Consider the following 22,418-nt stretch of genomic DNA (forward strand, 5'->3'; position numbering starts at 1 on the left):
TACCCATTCACTGTAATTTTCTCGTCCTCTTAATTTCGGCACATTTATGATATAGTTTGTCGCCATCTTTAGAATCGCTGCAAACTAAAAGAAGACCCGCCTAGGCTAGCTAATCTAATTATCCAACTGCGATTTATTATTAAACTAGTTACTTGACAACTTATAAACTCGCGATAACTAGCTAAAACCCTAAAGGCCATAAATTCTGGGCCCATAACCTATTAAAACGAAATAAAACAGCGTGTTTGCTTATTTGACTTGGAACGAACTATATTTCAATCATAGACAACTTAAAACTAGAACCAGAGATCCATAGACCAAAAACACCACAGAGTAAAGTTAGGTGTACCATTGACACTATTATTTTTATATAAATCAACAAATATGTATGACGAGCGATAAAATATAGCAGTATACTCTCAGAATGCAATATATATTATATTATATCCTATAGTGAAAAGCCGGCATTATTAATTCGGTGTATGTAGATAATACTATGACAAAAAACATACACAATGGGCCACTGGGTCATGTTTTCGGATATAAGCCGAACCTTTTTGGAACCACATTGTGATCGGATAGTTTGATTTCAAATTATGCTAATGCTGGCACACTGTGCAGTGATTTGTGGTCGGAAACAGTTGCAGTTTATACTGGCCGTTTTTAGAACAACTGACCGTGTTTGAACTTCGAACGTGGAACGGAATTTGAATGATGGGCACCGTGACGTCACAGCGTCCTTTTTTTAGGGGTTATTAAATTGGAGCCTGCAAGATATTTTTATTAAAAATTTTACGCTTGCTGGTTTTATGCATGCAATAAGTTTTGTATAAGCCAAGTGTTAACCTGGTTCATAAAGCAAGATGATTTAATTTCGCATATCTATCTCTCAAGTGCCTTAATTTTTACAAGTTAGGTCCGTCCTAAAGAAATCTTCACAACTACCAAAGTTCAAACCTTATTACTCTTTGGAATTATACTAAGGGACTTTTTTACTACAAGCGGAAACCAAATGTCTTTTTAGGTGCTTACATGGGTGTAGTGGATCACACAAAACATTCTAATGACTTCTTGTACAAATTATTTTTAGTGGTGGTAGGTATGTATAAAGTTAATGCCATATGCTTACATTTATGAAATCGCAAACCTTAATAACTATAAAACCAGCCAATAAAATATTTCTGGTCGAATTTAATCCAAACACATTCAATTTGTTTTTATTTTGTTTTTGTGCGAAATTGAAACTTTTTTTCTTTATTCTTTCTATAAGTGCTGTATCAGATTTACGGCCTTGGATTGATGGGCCAATTGTTATTCTTACGTTAGCATTCTATCTAGATGAAAACAAACAAATAAATATGCAAACAGAATTATTAGCACAAAGAAAAGTGCCTGTGGGAAGCTAAATGTTACAATAAATGTCTAGATATTTTTGTCTATAGAACCTAATTTATTTACAGGATAAAGGTCAAAGATCAAAGAAAACAAACCAGTTTCTACCTACGCAATCAATAAATTACAATATTGAATATCAATAAGCTACACATGGGTTTTCCTTTATCCTTTTAAAATTAGAATAAAAGGTCAATAGGTACAGAGTATTCTAAAAAAAAAACAACAAATTCGTATTTCGAACAAGTCATTTCGTTTCGAATTTCAAATTGAAAAATTGATACAATTCCTGGGATGCTCAAAAAAGTGTTTAATGTAACTGATAGCAAATCCTTAACCAGTCCTTAACTGGTTGGAAACACTAGAAATACGGGAATTGTGTGGCAGAATGTCCTTTGTGCTCATTTCCTTTTCATATCTGGGTACTTTTGGCTGGCAGCCAAGCTGAGGGTAACGGATACCGCCAGTTATTGTGTCAACTTCGATATCTGCTTTCTTGCTTTTTCTCGTGTATGCTACTTACCCGATAAGCCATGTTTAGATGGCAATATTGGCAACGCTGCAGTTTTGATGATGTTTTCGCTTGCTAAGAAAATGTGACAGCTTTAAGTTGAAATGCAGTGTCAGTATTTTTAAAGCTTGTTTGTTTTGGAATACTTAGGCTACGATCTTGTTTTGGGCTTTTACCAGCTGTATTTTTTCAATTATTAAATGAATTACTTAGTAATTCTTCATATATCTGCGTTTTTTAGTATCAATCATCGCACCTCAAACTATCCTAAAATACTCATGATGTCTGAATGATAGACGATAATTTATTATCATAGATTTAGTAACATGTACTTACATAAAAATCTATCTCAGCATTTGCAAAAAAAAACTGAGGATAATAGTAAGACATATTACTTACGTATTCACAATACTTACTCATGTATATTCATTTACTTACGCTTGATCGCCAAGACAGGAATAATCGTCGATTCATATCGAATAACACCCCTAACAACTTAGCTCTTTGTTATATCTGTCGACAAGTCCGCTCAGCACTGGATATCTTCCGCCCGATATGATAATATTTACTTCACGTCATAAGATACTGTTTCTTATTTATCCCTTAGAACATTACGGATATCAACCTCCCTGTAATTCAACTTGGTTCGGTCGGTCCGTGGACGAGTGACCATTTTGTCATGACAAGTTCGTTTTTAACACGCTTTTAACTATGCTTCATACTTGTAACTATGTAGGTATGTAAGAATATCTTGGAATCTTATTTCTTAATTCGACCCACTTCCCGATCTTTGATTAGGCTGAAATTTTGCACACGCTCTGAGTTCTGATGACATGTCTAGATAAGAAAAGTCATTAGAAATCCAATATGGCGGCCTCCCCAATATGGCAGACGTGCTAAACGCGTGTTTTTTATCTTATTTTTGGTTTCTTTTTTCGTTCTTCCGAGTAGTCAGAACCGGGTTTCCCAGGTAACTGGGTGGGGGAGGTCAGATAAACAGACGCTTCATGTAAAACACTGGCACTCAGCACCCGGTTAGATTTGAGGCAGACCTCAATGATATGAGGAAATGTCTAGACAAATAGTGAAAGGCTTGTTTTTGGGCAAAAGCATTCATTTTCATTTATGGCTTGTGCTGAAGACCAGTATCTCGTGTTTATAAGTATATTTTCGTCTTGATATTTATTACCTACTTCTGTTCAAAGAAATATAAAGTTTCGTAACTCCATTTAATACAGAATTAAAAACAGTTAATTCTGTTTTTAATTCTAGTAGGATTAACTAGTCTTTAGTTTAAGCGAAATATTACAGAGATAAATACTCTTTGAATTAAAATATCATTTAGCTGTCACCTTAAGTAATGCCTGCGCTCAAGATGGAGAATAGCCTTACTCAAATATAATTCAAACACAGACACTAATTGTGATGAAAATATTATACCTATTATTCAATATAATCTAGTGCTAGCACTTACTGAAATTAAGAACTCCCTCGAAATGGGTATTTTCTTCTAGATGGATTACAACACATTGTTATGAGATGAGCAATAAATACACATTTTATGTTTAAAACATTTATTATTTTCTGCTTTCAATGTTGACACAAGTACTAATCCCGGCTTTACCTCAGTAAAGCTTTAGTAACGTATTCATTAGCAACATTAAATTATAAACATAAATATATATTTGGTTATGACAGGTATAGAGATAGATTATTCAATTGATGTAAATAACTCAAATATAACATTCATAAACGCAGCACTGAACCTAACTAATTAAGTTTTGGTCGGAAAGTTTTTGCAGATGACAGTAGGTAAATAGAGATTTTACAAAATTACAATTATTTTTTTACAAATTTGATAATTCCTAACATATTTTATGCATCTTACTTATTAGAAATTGAGACGCTTAAGGCACAGCAAAATTACATCTAACTAGAATATACAACTATTATAGACACTCTTGGTAACAATCTTTATTCTATTTCGCAAATTGTGATATGTACAAAAATATTTCCATCTTTATAATCTAGCATTATTATTAGAAAATTCAAATTAAAACATTCTGAGTATACATTGTATACAATTACATCATTAAATGCATTGGTGTGTGATGAAAGTAATAAATAATACAGAAATAATAAACGAACACAGCTAAATACAACTAAACATCTCGAACATAAAGCAGATAACACAAATCGGTACACTGAACAGAAATACGTCTTTTGAACTCCACTGAATTATTGGCACAATTTCACTAACTTTAGTCTCAGTGTCAATAAGTATCGGTTCCACTTCTAGAACCGATATTCCTCAAATCAGGCATGCGAGTTGTCTCTTCGCTGCCTCTCCAGCTGTTTCCTATGATTGTGGCGTTTCCTCGCTATTATTGCTATTAATATCACAACGACTGCCAGGGCCACAGCTATGCCTATCCACCAGTACGTGTTATACGACGCCTCTTTCGTAGTAACCTCCTTTTGGTCCCCAGCTGCGACAGGATTCTTTATTTCCAAAACACCTACAGTAGACGTTTCTACACTAAACTTAGAATTCGATTCTTCACCTGTATTGATTATGTTATTTATAATGTCTTCGTGAGTTTCAATAGCCGTATCTACTTCTTTGGGTGTTTCTTGGTTCTCGGCGGATGATGGGATTTCATTTTCTTCGGGCACGGGCTCAACGGCATCTACGTAATCATCGGAATTAATAACGGAACCACTATCTGTTGATGGCTCCAGTTGGTTATCTAGGTATTCGTCCAGGAATTTGTAGTAGTCTGTCAGTCCCGTGTATTCTAGGCCGTATTCCCGCTTGGCTAGTAGATCGCTGACCATTTCAGGCCAGACAGTTCCGTAGCCTTGGATCATTGCATCTCTGTAAAGAACAATACAAATTGAACCAATCTCAAAAAATACTTTATATTTCGAGTATTTAGGATATATGTACTTTCATAGAATAGGATATACTTACATTAAACGATCGTTGTTTTCAGCTATATGGTTTACTAAATCCGAATCATCCGATACAAGTTCTTCAGCAAAAGACTGATAGATCTGGTACTTTAGTACTAAGCCCATGAATTTTCTGTAACAAAAAAAAAGTTAAGTTAAACGTGCTTTATTTTTCTCAGAAATAGTCATTCTTCTTTACGTTTACTTCATTATTTACTCACCCAATATAAGGTTTATTAAACATCATGTATGGGTCCCCAAGGAAATCACTGTCACCCGTTTCAATGTTGGAGAAGTTTTTACGAAAATCACTCCAGCTGCTTGGAATTTTCGAGTAAGGAATCGCTCCTGTTAAAACTTTTATCCTCCATTCATCGGCTGCCAGATAGAAGTTTAATCTGCAAAAATAATATTTAATTACAATCTCTGAAATATAAACAGTAAAGGTACATATTAGAGGACGTATGATTATAATAAGTCTTACTTTGGTAGATCTCTCAGAGCCATAATCAACTGCAAGACCAGACGATGATAATTGGGATTGTAGTTGAAAGTTTCCAACGGGAACAATCCAGCCTTACTGAGCGCATGTGGGTTCACGGAAAGTAGCGACACAAACCCAGGAATAGCTTCAAACACAGCTGGAACAAACAACGCGATGAGTTGCGAACTTCTCAAAGATATTACTTCAGAACAAGTGAGGAATCTTACCAGAGTAGCGGGAAGCCTCTCTTAGAATATAAGTGTTGTTGCTATGTAAATTAATGGTTTGCTTGTAGACAATCTTCATGACTGCTTCGTGAGCTTCAATAAAGTTTGCTATGCTGACGTCTTTACAAGTTATCGCTCTAACTTTGTTAGGTTTACACCAATTCACTAAGGTTGGCGGGCAAGTACTATTGAACACAGATTCAGTCCAAATATCTGGGTTGGCGTCTCCTAAGTTTAGAGCTTTGATGAGTTTTGCAGCTTGTTTGAAAGCTTCTACACCGCCTAAGTTCTGTGAAATAATAATTACATCATGGATTTATTTACTCACGTAGAAAGAATGATTAATATCGTTTTAAGTGCTAATTAGAAGTAAGAGATAGAATCTTACATCAATAAAGAAAAATGTTCTACTTAGATACGATAATTTAGGACCAAAGATATAAAACAAAATTAATCTTACCTTCAACTGAAGATTTGCGTGGACTTTTTGGTAAATTCCAGCGTGTTTCGGCAGTAAACTTTCTATTAGATTGGACCAATCATCTCCGGTCAGCGATCCTGCAAAGTAGTGTGCCATTAATGTATGAAACTTTAATCAACGTTATTTGCATTAACCCAAATGGCCTGTATTGGTTCTACTGTATAAAAGCTGAAATTGCTTTTAAATATAAAAAAAAAATAATTAAAGGATTTTTTGTGGCAGTATTTGAACTATATTATATTTGGCGTGTTTAAACATTACCTATCAAAGAACGTGATTTGATTGAATTTCTTTACCGTCCCAAATATTTAAATAAGCTCAGCATTTGAATAGTAAAAACACAGCAAAGAAAAGAAGATCACTCTCATTCAAATAATTTCTTTCACTACAAAAGTAAAGAAATTAATATGCTTACTCATTCCTTTTATGAATTTAGTTTCATACCTTTGCTAAACTTTTTTTTTCAATTAATTTTCTCGACTCTTTAGTGGCTAGTTTATAGGCTACGAGGGAATAAAACAAATGAAATTGCCTAGGCTTAAGTTACCGTTTTCCGCAGTCAAACTATTTATACTGTTTACCGACTGCAACAACTTTCCCCGTTTTAATTTTAACTTCCACACAACTTTTACCGTGGTGCATTCAGCATACGTGTTTTTGTTTAAAAAGGCTTTTTCAAACTTTGAAATTATGAGGAAATGTGGTATGGAGAATATCCTTTTTTAACCAACTGCCAATAAGGGTCTTTAATGTAGTGCTATATTTAAACCGTTGTTAAACTGTAGGTCCCGGCTGTCATTGAACATCCTTGGCAGTCGTTACGGGTAGTCAGAAGCCAGTAAGTCTGACACCAGTCTAACTGACGGGTATTGGGTTGCCCAGGTAACTGGGTTGAGTAGGTTAGATAGGCAGTCGCTTCTTGTAAAGCACTGGTACTCAGCTACATCCGGTTAGACTGGAAGCCGACCCCAACGTGTAGTGCTATATTTAGAAACATCGACAACTTTAGACGACATTTTCGCACGCTCAAAAATAAAAACAAAATATTTTGGTTTAAAATTTTCAGTTCCTTGTAACTTAAGTATTGAGTGGGGTACTTACTTAGTAAATGTACTGGCAGGGGCTTGCCGACGGCGTCAGAGCCCTTGAGCCTAAGTGCAATGTATTTGTGGAGTTTCGAGTAAAGAGGTTTCACATTTTCCCACAATTCCCGCGCCTTTAAAATGGCACCTTCGTACTCGCCGAGCGCATCCCAGTATTCTTCTACTGAGTTGTAATCTGTGAAAAAATGTAATAAGTTAAATACTTTTATCGTAATTTGTACAGTTATTTCCTTTTATCTCAATCCATCTAAAGGTTGTCTATAAGAGATCGCTTTTAGCGCCAAGACTGCCCATTGTGTCACCGACTTTAAAATCTTTAGATTAGTTTTTTGTTATTGTTTTTTAATTGGTATACATAATAAAGAGTATGTCTGTCTATCTATGTAAATATTTGATTTATTGATAAAATAACTGTAGGTACAATGCTCGTTTAAAATTGAGATCGGTCTTTGAATCTGCAAATTACAAAATCTTCCGAAATATTTTGATACCACAAGTTTTCAATTTCAAGTTATTATCACATATTTATTCATCAGACCCAAGTACCCCTAAAGTTCAAGCTTTAAACTTTCCCGACAAATTGCCATTTTCTCCAACTTCATAGCATAACTTCGGAATTGTGCCCTTATTGACAAATCCGTAACCAGTTTCAACTGGATATTCTGAAGGCCCGATATTAAATCTAAGTTACTCAAATATTAATTACTGAACCAAGATTTATATTAATCCAATTTAATATTTATTATAATTAGCAAACGTAATTTTCTTTAAGAGTTACTGAAAGGAATTTACTTTAAACCTTTAATATCTTTGTTTATGATATTTTACAGACACTTCGAATTTTAGTCCTACTTTCATATTTTCTTGAGATATTATTCAAACCTTAATACCTATCTCTAAGCACTTTCGTCTTGCTAAATATATTTCAAAGTTTGTATCGAAGACGAGCCTTCTTAGAATATAATTTCAAAACTTCTTAAGATTAGGTGTAATATTTAGATTTAACGTTATTTCCATAAATTAATTACTGCTAAAGGCTCGTTATGAACTGTATTTGTGTATTTTCAAATGTTTTCTTAATTAATGATTTTTTCAATGCACTTTCACCTAGAAATTGACCTTCAGACTTAGTCCTTCTCTGCCTAACGGCATCTCACAAATGACATTATTTTCAGCCAGATATCATAATCACATCTGCCTAGCCTTTTCCCAACTATGTTGGGGTCGGCTTCCAGTCTAACCGGATGCAGCTGAGTACCAGGGTTTTACAAGGAGCGACTGCCTATCTGACCTCCTCAACCCAGTTACCTGGGCAACCCAATACCCCTTGGTAAGACTGGTTGTCAGACTTTCTGGCTTCTGACTACCCGTAACGACTACCAAAGATGTTTAAATGGTAGCCGGGACCTACAGTTTATCGTGCCATCCGAAACACGGAAGAACTCGTTATGACAAGATGGTCACCCATCCACGGACCGACCGCGCCAAGCGTTGCTTAACCTTATGATCGATCGATCCGCGCGGCTTTGACTTAGCCACGAGCTCTATCATAATAACCACATTTAAAAAATCTTCCCATAGAGTTGCAAAGATGAGAAAAGCAAACAGGTTGGTAGCAATTCAACAAACTGTATTGTTCCTTTTTCGAAAGCTCTTTTATCCGGTTGAAAGCGGAATTATGGAGACAATAAATGTATCCCATGGCGTTTGTTATGGCATACGAGTTAATGCGTGTTGACTAATTTATTTCTTGTTTGTTAATTTATGGTGTCCTGTTAAACAACATGGTTGAATTTGTTTTGTTTTCTTATGAGGGTTAACTTTTGAACCACGTTTGAATATTACAAGATTTATGAATGATATTTTTTAATATAGAATTTTTAATATAAATTAATTATTTAATGTCAGATATATTGTAACTATTCATAATTTTGTGAATATATGTACAGCTTCAGATTAATCATTTACTTAAATAATATATGTAGATCCAATTAAAGTAATATATCAATTACAAACCGTAATTGCTATCTTCTAATAAATCACTATATATCTGTTAATTGGTTGTATTATTGTCTGATATATTAATGTTATGATTTATTGGACCGTCAAATAAATTTATTGTATCGTAGGCAGCTGATAATAGAATTTAGAGACTAATTATTTTCAAACAGGTTGCGAAGTCAAGTCAAGTTAAAAGTATGGAGAACCTATTTAGCAAGAAAGAGATTCTATAAATGATGTATAGAAGCAGTAAAAATGATATGAATGGAGATATAAAAGTACCTTTATATCCTTTATTGGCAAAAAGAAAACTTGACGAAAGTAAATGACATGTGTATAAAAGGAAGGTGTGCAAAGGAAGTACATTCAACTGAAACTTTCGCTTCAAAAACTTTTGAGAATGGAACAAGTGAGAAAAAACTTGACGTCACACTATATTTTTATTCTATTGTTGAAAACTCCGAAACAAAACACTGTCTAACTTTGTGTGGAACTTAAACCTCTCATCATGTCTTCACACAGTTTAAGAGCAAAAACTTGTCTTTGTCCCCCAGAGTACAAATAAAACTAGCATTTTTATAACAAAGGTTGCAAGAATTTGTTTCACTGTAATGAAATTACGAGCACTGAATAAACTACAGTTTAGCGTGGCTTTTGTTTAAGAAGCGTTGAGCTTTAAAAAAGGTCGGAAAAGTGGCTGAAAGGCACTTTTTACTGCATCGGTTTTTAGAATAGTCCATGCCACTTTAAATAAATTTCTTTTAAATTATAAAAATATAACTATAACAACTTTTTAGAATTTGAATTACACGAAAGATAGACAAAGAACAACAAAGAAATACAACCTACAAAAGTGCTGAAATAACCAAATGAGTTACTGTGGTAGTCTACGGATAGTCTGAAACAAATCTGATCTAGGGGTATCAGATTGCTTATAATAGTGAGTAGTAGTGACAGGCAGACAGGCATATACTCTATATATAATCTATACTAATATTATAATTAAATTAATATATTAGTATAGAATATTATAATCCAAACTAATATTATAAATGCGAAAGTAACTCTGTCTGTCTGTCTGTCTGTCTTTCTTTCTGTCTGTCTGTCTGTCTGTCTGTCTTTTCTTCACGCCTAAACTACTGAACCGATTTGTGTGAAATTTGGTACAGACATAGTTTGAAACTTGAGAAAGGACATAAGATAGTTTTTATTACAAAAAAAAAAAAAAAAAATTATTCCGGACATATAGCGCCATCTATTGGTCAAATCAAAAATCTGCTGGTAGTCACTATTCCACGCGAACGAAGTTGCGAGCAAAAGCTAGTATTAGTATAAAACTTTGTTTCTTCAGAGGAAAACTTTGTTTGGAATGGATAAACTTAAAAACTACTGGACCGATAAAAAAAAAGTCTTTCGCCATGAGAAAACCACATTATCTACGAGTAACATAGGCTATATTTTATCCCGATGACTGCAGTGGTTCCCACTTGACTCGAGTGAACGACGGGAACCCTTGTAGTAGTTGTAGTAAATATTAAGAAAAAAGTAACAATAAACTTACTGTTCTGTTTTGATGCATTTCTCAACAAAGGAAGGATGTGCTCTAAGTAATCGTTGAGGTCTGGCAAGTTATGCTCCCAGGACTTTTTCATGCGAAGCAGTGTTTCTTCGTCCTGCTGCCGAGCGAAGTTGTAGTGGAATTCTGTGAAAGGTGATTGAATTTAATGAAAAGAACTCGACATCAGCTTTTGTATTTAGCTATGTATTTGTTCTTGGATCACAAACAGATTTATAAAACCAACTTTAAAAATAAAAATAAAAGGGATTTCGAAATGCCGGTCATTGTTGACTGCAGATTAATAAATTACAGCATTCATAAAAATGTTCATTATTTGTCATTTTGCTTTATTTGCATTTGTTTTTATTTTATTCAATACCTATATTACTACCAGTATCCATAGTACTATTTTATTAAATCACAAAACGCGATGCATTTCATATCCCGCGTCCATTGACATTCAGCATTTCTAAAATATGGCAAACCATTAAAATCGCGTCGAGTTATGCTTGTCGTAAAATCTCTTATTTCCGATGTACTGACTCGACAGCGTTTAGGTGGTATTTGAATTGTGATCTAGGTTTAGCAAAGCAAAACGCAAGTACTAGTAAGCTTTAGTAACTTTAGTTTGACGTAAATAATGCTCTAATGATTGACTATGGAGTTATGTGGTCATTATGATAAACAAAACATTTTATAGTACATACTTAATATTATAAAGCTAAAGAGTGTGCGTGTTTGCTGGTTTAAACGAGCTTATCTCAGAAGCTACTGGGCCAATTTAAAACACATTTTTGATAGATAGCCCATTTGTTGAGAAAGGCTAAAGGATTCTTTTTTTTGGAAGCTGGAAAGCATTTTCCACGCGATGGAATGGATATTATACTAGCGAAAGGTAATAATGCAATTATTTTAAGAGCTACTTAGCTAACTTGATTATGAACTAATTCTTCTTTTAACGTCTCACCGCAAAATCTTGCCGTTTTTTCCCTAAAAACACGATCCCTCTCGAAAGATGAGAAATTAACTTTTTACAAACATTCGTCTCTTGTGCCCTGTTATTAAAAGTTCCTTCTTACTTTATGAAATTCATAATGACTTTGAAATTTTATTTCGTAAAGACAGTGGTCGTGTTGTGTGCGTATTTGTCTTTCCACTTCCTTTCTAAGGGACTCGCAAAGCACTTAATTCGTTTTTAAATTGGGTGTCGCAGTTGTTTTCCAAAATAAATTATTTTCGTGTCTCCAGTTCAAATGGCAATTGACATAATTTTGTTAAAAAATGTTACACAGTCTTTTTCAAAATTAATTTTTATATTTTCTGTATAAGAATTGGTTCCATGACTACTTTCCTACACTTTTTAGCCGATTGCTCGACGTAAAGAACGGTATGGCGGTTCAGTCCATGAATTTTGAAGTATTTTTGTTAGTTTGACTGCAACTATCTCACTATTTAAACCATACCAGTCTAACAGAGACCCAAATATTATTCAGAGTTAAAACTGCCCGAAGCCAAAATAAAGGTATTAATACAAGATTAGTCTTACCTTTTAGCGAACAATTGGTGGCGGCCCCACAATCGTAGTTAGTTGCAAATCTAATTCTGTTCTGAGCGTTATCGCCGAACGTGACCAGCTGAAAAAAATCATACAATGTAGCATACAATCAAAATATAACAAAGATAATTTTAAGGTAGTTTTTTTTTTGCTTACTGTGGTGTTATCAGATGTTATATCTCGAATATAATTTTAGGGCTAGTTAATGCTTTCTACTGTTTGCACTACTAAGGTGCTCTTATAAATGTGACGATATTATTGTCTCTTACTAGTCTTTTTCTACCTCAGCAATAATACTTCACGTGCTAGCTTACTTATTTCTATATTTTAGCATTTTTTTCAGCGAGAAAAAATGCACAAAATTGTTTACACTTAAAGACAAGAAAAATGGAGCTCCGACATAAAAGGCTCTCGCTACGGTAAAGCCACGTCTCAAACGGGTGGTTACAACCATATTTCACCGATAAAACTCCACAACGGACGTCATAAATAAAAGCAAAGATTTATATCCAATTACTTCCCACTACCTATCGTAATAAAAATAACTAAATGAATTTATTATCTCTCAGGTGTATATTGTATGTTCAGTTCTCGTTCTCGGTACTTTTATTGTTAGCCAGCTTTTGTTGGTACCGAGTTATTTTGCAGGATTTTTAGCGTACTTTTGTACTGAAAAATACTCTCGCTTGCTCGGTATGAATATGAATAGAAATAGAATACTTATAACTGTATGAAAATTGTATGAGAAATGGATATTGTTATACGGATGAATAGAATTTCATTGGGAAATTCTTCATATTAAAAACACTGTTATCTATTTTTATTTCCTTCGTATTATGAACACATTACGTAGTTGTCTTTTTAAGCTTTCAGAAATACCACATCAAAATATTACTTTATTGTTAAGGATTTCTGCATCTAAGTTTAATTGTTTTGAAGCGTATTTGTACCTGCATTACAATATACTTATTTGCTACATTTTCCTTACATAACAAATTAAAATATAAATATCATCATCTCAGCCATAGGACGTCCACTGCTAAACATAGGCCTCCCCCTTAGATCTCCAATAAAAATATAATTCATTATAATCTTACCCTTATCCACTGCTCAGTATCAAGTAGTGTATCTCCAGGCTGTAACAGCAACTTCACCTTGCGCCTGAGCACGTTGTCATCGGCCGAGAGCGCATGCGCCGTGAGAGCGCTTTTGATGTCAGTCGTTTGTTGGACAACGAACATGCCGTACGTCTTGTCGCGCTCCAGCTAAAGAAAATACATTTGTGTTAATAATGGTGCGAGATTTCATTTTAGGTTCGGGTTTTACGTTTTAGTACAGACATTTAATGTAATTGAACATTTAATAGAATGTACAATACACTGGTTTTGTATCTGCAGAAATACAAAAAATCACAACAAAATTATTCACGTAGGTATGTATTCACTTAGATATTTATAAGAGTTATTTCTGTAACACTTTGTGTAAGAGATATTTGTACCTGAAATGCATCGCGTAAGCTGCTTTTGCTAATTACGTCATACCCATATGCAAATATTATTTAAATGTTGTTATGCCATGCCAAACACTGACTGCAGTTGAATACCGAGTTAATCAGTTAATTAAACCAGAGCAGCCATATGCATTTCTGCTATTCAATAAAGTATTTAAAGCAAATTATTTATTTAACTAGCTGTTGCCCGCAACTTCGTCTGCGTGGGCAATATAGAATCGTCAAAATACTACTTATCCCGTAGGTGCATTCTTTCACGTGACAGTATAATTAGGATTAGCACTTAGCAGTCGCATAGATTCAATGATCAAGGTTGTGTTGTGGATGTGACCATTTATCTAAACAATAAAGTAAAGTTTGTGACGTTGTAAATATCTCTGGATCTAGTCAGCCAATTTGGAAAATTATTACGTATAGTGCGTACCTAAGTAATTTTCACAGGAAACAGCTATAATCTATGTCTATATGCTTTGAGTCTGACAAAGCTGTCATTTGTACATTTTCTGCAGCTGCTGTGACTAATCAGAAGCCAGAAAGTTTGTCAGTCTTACCATGGATAATGTCTTGTAATGTGACTGGATTGAAGAGATCAGATAGGTAGTCGCTCCAAGCAAAATATTGGTACTCGAACAGATTCGGCGACTGGAAGCCAACACCAACATAGTTGGGGAATAGCTGGATAGAGATGAAATGAGTCATCATCATCAGCAGGCGCATAGGGTAGGATAGGTTCACTTACTCACTATGGTAAGGCTGACCCCACATTAGGCGTGCGCGATCCTCGGGCGTGTGAGTAGCGCGGGCGTCGCGAGCGCGCTGCGTGAACATCGCGTTTTGCTGCCCTGCGGCATGTGTGAAGAGTGCAAGCGACGCGCTCGAGGCGAGCACGCGGCGCTCGAGTTGCGTTCCCCTTCGCCCGCTATCCCCGCCGCCCGCTAAACGCCTTAGCAGTTAAACGTCAAGGAGAGCGGCGCGTGCGCGCCGCGAGCGCGCTGCAAATGCCGCAGGGCAGCAAAACGCGACGCACGCGCGTCGCCCGCGCTACTCACACGCCCGAGGATCGCGCACGCCTAATGTGGTGGCCTAAGCCGGGACTCCACCGAAATGTTTTCATTAGTTCACGAATAGGCAAAATGTACGTATCTGAGAGAGTCCACTTCATGTGTTCGTACTTGAAACCTGCAGTTTTGCCAAGATTTTCAAAATGTACGCTCGCAATTTGTCATTTCTTGGTGGAGCCAGCAAATCAAAAGAAACATAAGTGTTGTATACTGTGCGTCACTACCGCACACTGGGAAAATTTCGCTCTTGCGGAGGACGTTTATATACCATATTTTGTGTCACACGTAAACAGGACGACAGTAAGTATCCACCGAAACACTTTCAAAGATCTGATGAACGAACAAATCAGACCTGACTTGGTCACCTGGGGCCAATCAGAGCTCTATGAAGCGATAATACGCTTTGGCTCCTACTGTTATTGTGGTTTCTGAAAATTTATTCACCTCATTCAACGATGAATGTAATTCTGATGGTACTATTAAGAACACTTGCTTAGCGCAGAAGCTGACGTTGGCAGGTCAACTCTTTTGACTTTTCGAATAGGATACCATTGGTTTTTGTGCAATGCTCACCTGCAATGCATTCTGGATTAGGATAGGATATAGGTGGATAGGATTAGCAACAGAGAACAAATCTGTCTTTGTAATTGAATGATATCAAACGTAGTATTATATAAAAGGTGTTTTTTTAGACTTGGCTCGGGTCTAACTGAGACTGTTCGTAATCGTGAACAGTGTATTAATTGCGATCGGAAGTTGAAAGTAAGCATGTCTCTGGTATGCGACGCGTATTTTGTACGTTTTCAGACGCGATAAGGCAGCTCCTGATAGATATATCCTGATTTCTTCTAGGATTAAGTTTTCATATTTTGCATCAGAAAAAATAATACTACTCACTCAAAGTAATTTGTTTAAGGCCACCACATTAGTGGAAGATAAGCTAAACTATGTTTATGAAAAAATCCTGATATGAACTCCATCTGTAACTTTAAATTATAATTAATTGGTCCACTAAAGTCATCATTTTTGACATAATGTTCAAAAAATAATTTAGATGGCACCGTTTTAAATTTGGCTGAGATCTATTAATTTTCCTTTCATCAAGGTAATAATTATAGTTGGATTTTGATGTGGCACGGCAAACTGACAAACACTATTGAAATGTCTATCGAAAAATTACACTACGTGTTAAAATATGGTGAATTACGGAAAATACACAACTCCATCTATTGAAATAATAGTATATAAAGAATGTAAATGGTAATTCATTGTTATTTACCACCTCGCTTCTTGATGTATTTTATTTACCACAGATGGAGCTACTTTAACCTGCACTGTTTTGTCAAACAGATTGCGTGTCGTAATATTTTACATCTTGAATTCACTAAATTAATCATATCTTTTGATAGAGTGAACCGATTTCGATGAAACAAAGCCTAAGTAATACCCCAAGTTACGTAGAACTTTTGTATATAAGCATTGTCTGCATTAAATTCGTAGATTTTACGTGAATCCCGAACAAACAATCACTTTCTACAGATTTATTATATGTATAGATAAACCATAATTGTTGCAATTACACTTTAAAATAATTATTTATTTAATGGAATTTATACGAATATATTATTATGTCTTATATCATGTCCTATTTTAAGTTTACTTGCTGAAAAATCGATTTAATATTTATTGACACAGATTTATCGAATGAAAACCACCTGTAATGTTTTTATTTTTAAAATGTAATCATCAAATGACCTCTCCCGTTTTTTGGGTACAGCCTGAACGAGTGCCAGATATTTACTGATTACATCCTACCATGTTCCTTCTTGAACCCCTTGTGTTCAAACTGCGGGAACTCTTACATACAATCCCGCAACCCCGGAGACTTTTGTCAGCTGACAACATGTATTTTATTAAAAAAAAATGCATTTATCAACATACCTTAGACGCCAATCCTTTACTATTTCCAGTGAGTTCATTCCACGCAGCATTAGCTCTTTGTTCACAATGGTCTACATAGTCTAACTCCACCAGGTCCACTAGAGAGACCAGCCATCTTCTGTCATCAGCGCTGGAGGAAGTACCGCATTGTAGGGGAGACAGGAGTGCGTAGAAGCAGATGAAGAGAAGAGTTAGGAGCCGCATTTTTGATCTGTGAACAAAAAATAACAGTAAATGTAAAATCGTGACTTGATTAAGTGGGTCTAATACAAAAGTGGGGGTCGCTCAAGGGGCTATACGGTGTTAGGAACTGAAAAGAATATAGAGAGACTCTTGCAGTAACAATAAGAAATAACAAAAAGGAGGGTTACAAAAAAGGTTACATACGTCATGGTGTAAAGATAAATGAATTTGTTAAGTCGAAACCTTGGAGCCGATATTGAAAGATTTTGCATTAAGGTGCCCCAGGAAAACCCCATAATATTTTTTTACCCATTCACCCGAATATGGGATGTTGTGAATAGATTTTGCAAGGTACATTTTCACAACAAAAACTATTGAAATTACGTAACGTTTCCACAAAAAGACGGATCTAAAACAAAACTTTTAAAAGTACTTTTTGGAATACACTTTATGCAAGACAACGGAAAGCACTCCTAGTTCCCACCAGCCTTGACGTGAAGCTCAAAAGTTTGTTCTAATGAAATGTTGACGTGAAAGGTTTTCATTCAAAAGTATACTTTAAATACAACTACATAAAGTAAATAATTCTTTACTTTCTATTTTGATATCTCATATGTCTCCTTTGATAAGACCTTATTGCCAGCCCATTAGAAAGAGATTTGATGTGGGACCCACTAATCTATATTGGATTCACGCGGATTCAGTGAAATCCCTTCTCATTCAAGTAATCTTCCCTGTATTACAGTACAGACCATTAAATAAATGGTGACCGAAGTAGAAAAATAGCTAGTTTTTGTAACAAGATCTTTTTTTGTGGATGTAAGTTTATAGTTGCCATAAAACATAAAGTTTAGAGGTATACTCCGCTTGTGTGACATAAATAAAACAACGCATTTCATGATTACTGCTCACTATAGGCTGTAACATGATTGTTACATTTGATGTCTTTTTTCAGTGGTACATAGCTTCACAGTGTCATGTACACAAACAATAGGGTATTACATGCATTTTTGAAATATATCTTAAATAAATTCTTTAGTCTTAATATATCTCTAAAAAATTAAAAATATTTTTTTTCTCACGTTATGTACGAATATAAATTAATTGTTTTATCATAATTTCAAATTTCGCGCGTATTTCGCGAAAACGCGGCACACAACGGACGCCATGATTGTTTTTTGGTCATGACGTCATTACGTTAGTAAACAAACTACAGCTGTCAGTAATACATATTTTGATATGTATTGAAAATTTTAATAATGAGTAATTATGCTCCGTATCGTTGGTGTGTTGTTTCTGAATGTGAGAACACTAGTGTAAAAACACCAGACAAATATGGATTCAAGTACCAGTGGATATAAATATGAGAAACACTTGGTTAAAAGTTGCGAGACGAGATCCCGGACTGTTATCAGATAAATCTCGTTTATACTTTTGTGAAGATCACTTTGATGTAAGTAACTGTATTAACATTACCTATCTAATGAAATTTACTCTTTAATGATAGGTTAACTACTTCAAGAATCAATACTTTGGGAAATGTGGATAATATTTAGAGGTTATAAAATCTATGACACTTTTGTTTACTACCGTAATGACGTCATTAGCATGGCGGCGACATTTCGTAGTGTTCAAAGACAGATAAAAAAACCTAAAAACTTTAAACTGCAATAAAAAATATATTTATGTACCTTACGAAGTGAAACTAACATTTCCCGATTGCTTTTCCTCTAAACAATCATTGTAATACACTTTTAATTTTTTTCTCATCTAGACTAAAATACCCTATTATGTATGTAGGTAAATGTTTGTACAATTTTGGCAAGTCTATCAAAATTACACCATGATATTATCGTGACATGAAAAATTGGATGTTTTATAGAATTCTACATATACATAGGTATGTATCAATAGTTATTTGAAGTTGTGCCTCGGCCCCAATAGTACGAGCCAATCGCGTTTAAGCATTTGAGCGCTTGAGCACGTTGGAACTACTATTACAAAGATCGCACGTTAGCACGAAATTTCTTCGGTGAAAACGTTCGACCTATAATGGGTAAAATTTCTACAAATACGTGAACTAAAATATCGGGTTTTTACCCAGTTAAGCCTTATAAAGAAATAAAAAAAACTGGGAATTCATTTCAAGTTCCAAACGTGGTGATAACAAGAAAATCGCAGCAAACCACAAAGGCTATCAGTGATTCAGCCATTATTACGAAACCCGAATTTCGCTTATACAACCAGCTCAGTATCAATTATCTCAGCAATAAGGGAACACCCTAAAAACGAGCATTAATGAGGGTACCGCAAAATTAAAGTTTTTTTAACATTCAACCGTTAGAACTGGAGCCATTCATCCTTTATTCGTCTGAAAGGGTCAGGATGATAAAAAGAAAATTAAAGACCAGGCATTCATAAAGCGATTGTTGCTTTCATTCAACTTCTTTCAGAGGAGATATTAAAACTACATCAAGTGAGAGGAGGAAATGCAAAAGATTTTTTATGCAAATTACATCCTGAATTATTGCTGCAAATCCCCAAGAGAATGCGAGCTTTAGAGGTTCTGAAATTAAATCATTTGTTTCACATGAAACGAAGACAAAAAGCGATTTAACGGCTTCGCAAACAAGACGAGCTTTGTGAACTTTTACAATTTGGATTTTTAGCAAGTATGAAATTCCCGGATTTGTAACAAACGAAAATACGATTATTTAACTTTAATTTAAAGGCTTTAGCCACATTGGACATAAGTGTCTGATTTTTCGTTAATTCTTGAGTTTAAGTTGACAAAGAATTATGTAGATAAAATTCAGTAATCTGACTTCATTCGGTTTAACGTCGTCCGCTTAGTTTAGGAAAACACCAACAGTGTCTTTCTCATTAACCCAAACGCCGCTGAACTTTCTTTGACAAACATTCCGGATATAATAACTCAATTTCGCTTGCTCGTTCCGGTTGGATACCGGTGTCAAGTTGTGTGACCTATTTGGACGAAATTTGCGTATTATACGCCACGTCAAGTTCCAACGAAAGGCAGCTCAATTGAGCGCAACGGGAGTGCGGAAACTGGTCGTCCTATCAATGCGACTGTTCATGTGCGTCACAATCCACCGTAATGAACGAATGCACTTTTAAACTACGACTTTAAAACACAAAGCCATAAGACTCAATATCGTTTGACGAAAGTTAAATATTGTTTTTTGTTCCAGGTCTTACTTGACCGCATTTCAGATAATAGGCAGGCGGAAATAGTTACATGGTTTCAGAAAACGTGCTCAATAAGGTTTAACGTCAACGAAGCATTGGAGCAGAATAAGAAAGGACTAGCCTATAACAAAAAGAAATACCGGAGACAGGACATTATTTGGTATTGTGTTTCAATTGTATTACAGTCTGAGAGACTGATATTGTCACGTATTTAAAGTTAGTGGCGAAAAATAAGATACTTTAAAGTTTTGAACAACCGCAATCTCTGACGATGGGACATTAGCTAGACTCCCAGAGAATACTGATATGACTTCGAAACTTTGGCTTGAAAATGCGCTAACAGCTGATGCAGATGACTTGGCATTATCTTTTAATGAAAAGTACTGTTTTGGTTTACTTAGTCGCGATGGATTAATAGAGTTAAAAGTTTTGGCATCTGTTTCGTGTGACTTGAGAGCTTTATAATGTACGTTTTGTTTTAAGTTTAGAAGGTTTTTTTGCAGTACTTTTTATCAAGTTTTGAATTTTGAAAAAGCTTTAATAAACCAACAAATTTAACCACACAGTATTTTCTGATATACTTTAAACCCTATAAATATTAGCCAACGCATTATTATTCGCTTTTACATTAAACTCTTCAACACAAATCGCAAAACCCCAAAGGAACATAAATTTTTAAAGAGCATTATTAAAATCTTCTATTCATTTAATATGAAGTATCTCCCTTAATCCCTTGCTGCATAATTTGCATACTTCAACGAACTCCCTATTAATTTACAAAGGGTTCTTAGAAAACTGGTAAGATTCTTTCGTAACCGATCCTTAGTTCCAGAGTATTCCAATCACGTATGATCTTCAATTACTTTCTTCATGGTCGGTTAAACACGGCTTTGTTGTGGCTTATTAGGGAAAGAGGAAACACTCATTAGTGTACGACTAAACTCCGTATTTAAGAGGATAAAGTAAGTTCTTTACCAAACGCGGAGACAAACACACCAATAGATCACTGAGACACAAAAATATGCTGATGCTACCTACCTCCAACATGACACTACACTCCAACAGCCCCTACGTGATGTGCATCAAAATATACAATAAATTGCCCAACAAAATCAAGGACGAAACAAGTGACACAAAATTCCTTAACATCCTAAAACAAATTTTAATAAAAAAAGCATATTATACAATCAACGAGTGTATTACCGATAAAGAAATAACTGAAAATTAAATAAAAGCAACATATAAAGAAAAATAACCATAAAATGTAGTTGTGCTACACAAAAATATACGCAATATTATAATATAAATAAATACTTGAATAATATACTACATACTACCTAATTTATTACATTAAACGCCTTCCTCTCTTCTAACTCTTTGCTGTGCCCATCAGGGTCCATAATTGTGACTACCTCTATTATTTTATATTTTCCACCAAATGTACATTATGGAATGCAATAAATGATATGATATGATATGATATGATATGTTTTTTGCGATTGAAAATTGTGCGCTCAAGTGTGGTTGAAAATTGGAAAATAAATTGGTTTGTTTCTAACTAGTGGCACTCAATATTTAGAGCGAATATTTTGTACCGATGCTTTTGAAGTTTTATTAAGCTGAGCGGATTTGGATTAGTTTTGTGTATTGAACTAAATAGCTGGAAATGACAGTAGTTTTTAACAAGTTAGCGCTTTACCTACAGATACACCTATTGTCACCAATTAAAATAATACTTGTAACTTGTTTTTACATATAAAAAGTACACGTATTACATTAATTTCGCTCGTTCAATTAGCATTAATAACATAAAAATATTCATAAAAAAATCCCTTGAGACTTTTCCACAATTACTTGGACTGAACAAATGTAAAGAGATTACAAGACTTACAATTTGCATATACTGTGTTCTCAGCTTTCCACACATTTTAGAGTCCCTTAAGCTGTTGTCTGGAATACGTCTAGAAAGTACGGGTGCACTGAACCCTTTATAAGCTTTTTCATTACATTTAATGCATGTCTTTCGGGGTATGTCCACTTTGTTTTTTTGTGTAGAGTAAATGTGTATTTATTATTTTGTTGTGTTGTCTGGTTATTGTTAAATAGTAAGGATGTTAGAGTGTTTATCAAGAAAATGCATAAGTGTGATTTTTCATTATTTTACTCTTATGGTGAGGTATTTGGAAAAACGGTATCATAAGAAGGGTTTTGAATGAATTGCAATACTTTAATAAAGGAGAAAAGCC

The 22,418-nt window shown here is 34.7% G+C and overlaps 1 protein-coding gene across 1 annotated transcript in view; it reads right to left on the bottom strand.

The window, feature by feature from the left end:
• Positions 1 to 3,460: 3,460 nt before the first annotated feature.
• Positions 3,461 to 22,418, bottom strand: part of LOC110373323 (angiotensin-converting enzyme) — an 88,179-nt gene continuing 69,221 nt past the window's right edge. Inside the window, exons 2-12 of the mRNA XM_064037826.1 lie at positions 16,780 to 16,990; positions 13,365 to 13,532; positions 12,259 to 12,346; positions 10,716 to 10,856; positions 7,152 to 7,328; positions 6,030 to 6,127; positions 5,570 to 5,858; positions 5,343 to 5,499; positions 5,080 to 5,256; positions 4,878 to 4,991; positions 3,461 to 4,781 (exon numbers count right to left, since the gene is read on the bottom strand). Coding sequence (XP_063893896.1) covers positions 4,220 to 4,781; positions 4,878 to 4,991; positions 5,080 to 5,256; positions 5,343 to 5,499; positions 5,570 to 5,858; positions 6,030 to 6,127; positions 7,152 to 7,328; positions 10,716 to 10,856; positions 12,259 to 12,346; positions 13,365 to 13,532; positions 16,780 to 16,983 — 2,175 coding nt within the window. The 5' untranslated portion in view covers positions 16,984 to 16,990 and the 3' untranslated portion in view covers positions 3,461 to 4,219. The remainder of the gene's footprint in view (positions 4,782 to 4,877; positions 4,992 to 5,079; positions 5,257 to 5,342; positions 5,500 to 5,569; positions 5,859 to 6,029; positions 6,128 to 7,151; positions 7,329 to 10,715; positions 10,857 to 12,258; positions 12,347 to 13,364; positions 13,533 to 16,779; positions 16,991 to 22,418) is intronic.

The sequence above is a fragment of the Helicoverpa armigera genome, chromosome 14 (genome assembly GCF_030705265.1).
Source record: "Helicoverpa armigera isolate CAAS_96S chromosome 14, ASM3070526v1, whole genome shotgun sequence".
Classification (NCBI taxonomy): Eukaryota; Metazoa; Arthropoda; class Insecta; order Lepidoptera; family Noctuidae; genus Helicoverpa; species Helicoverpa armigera.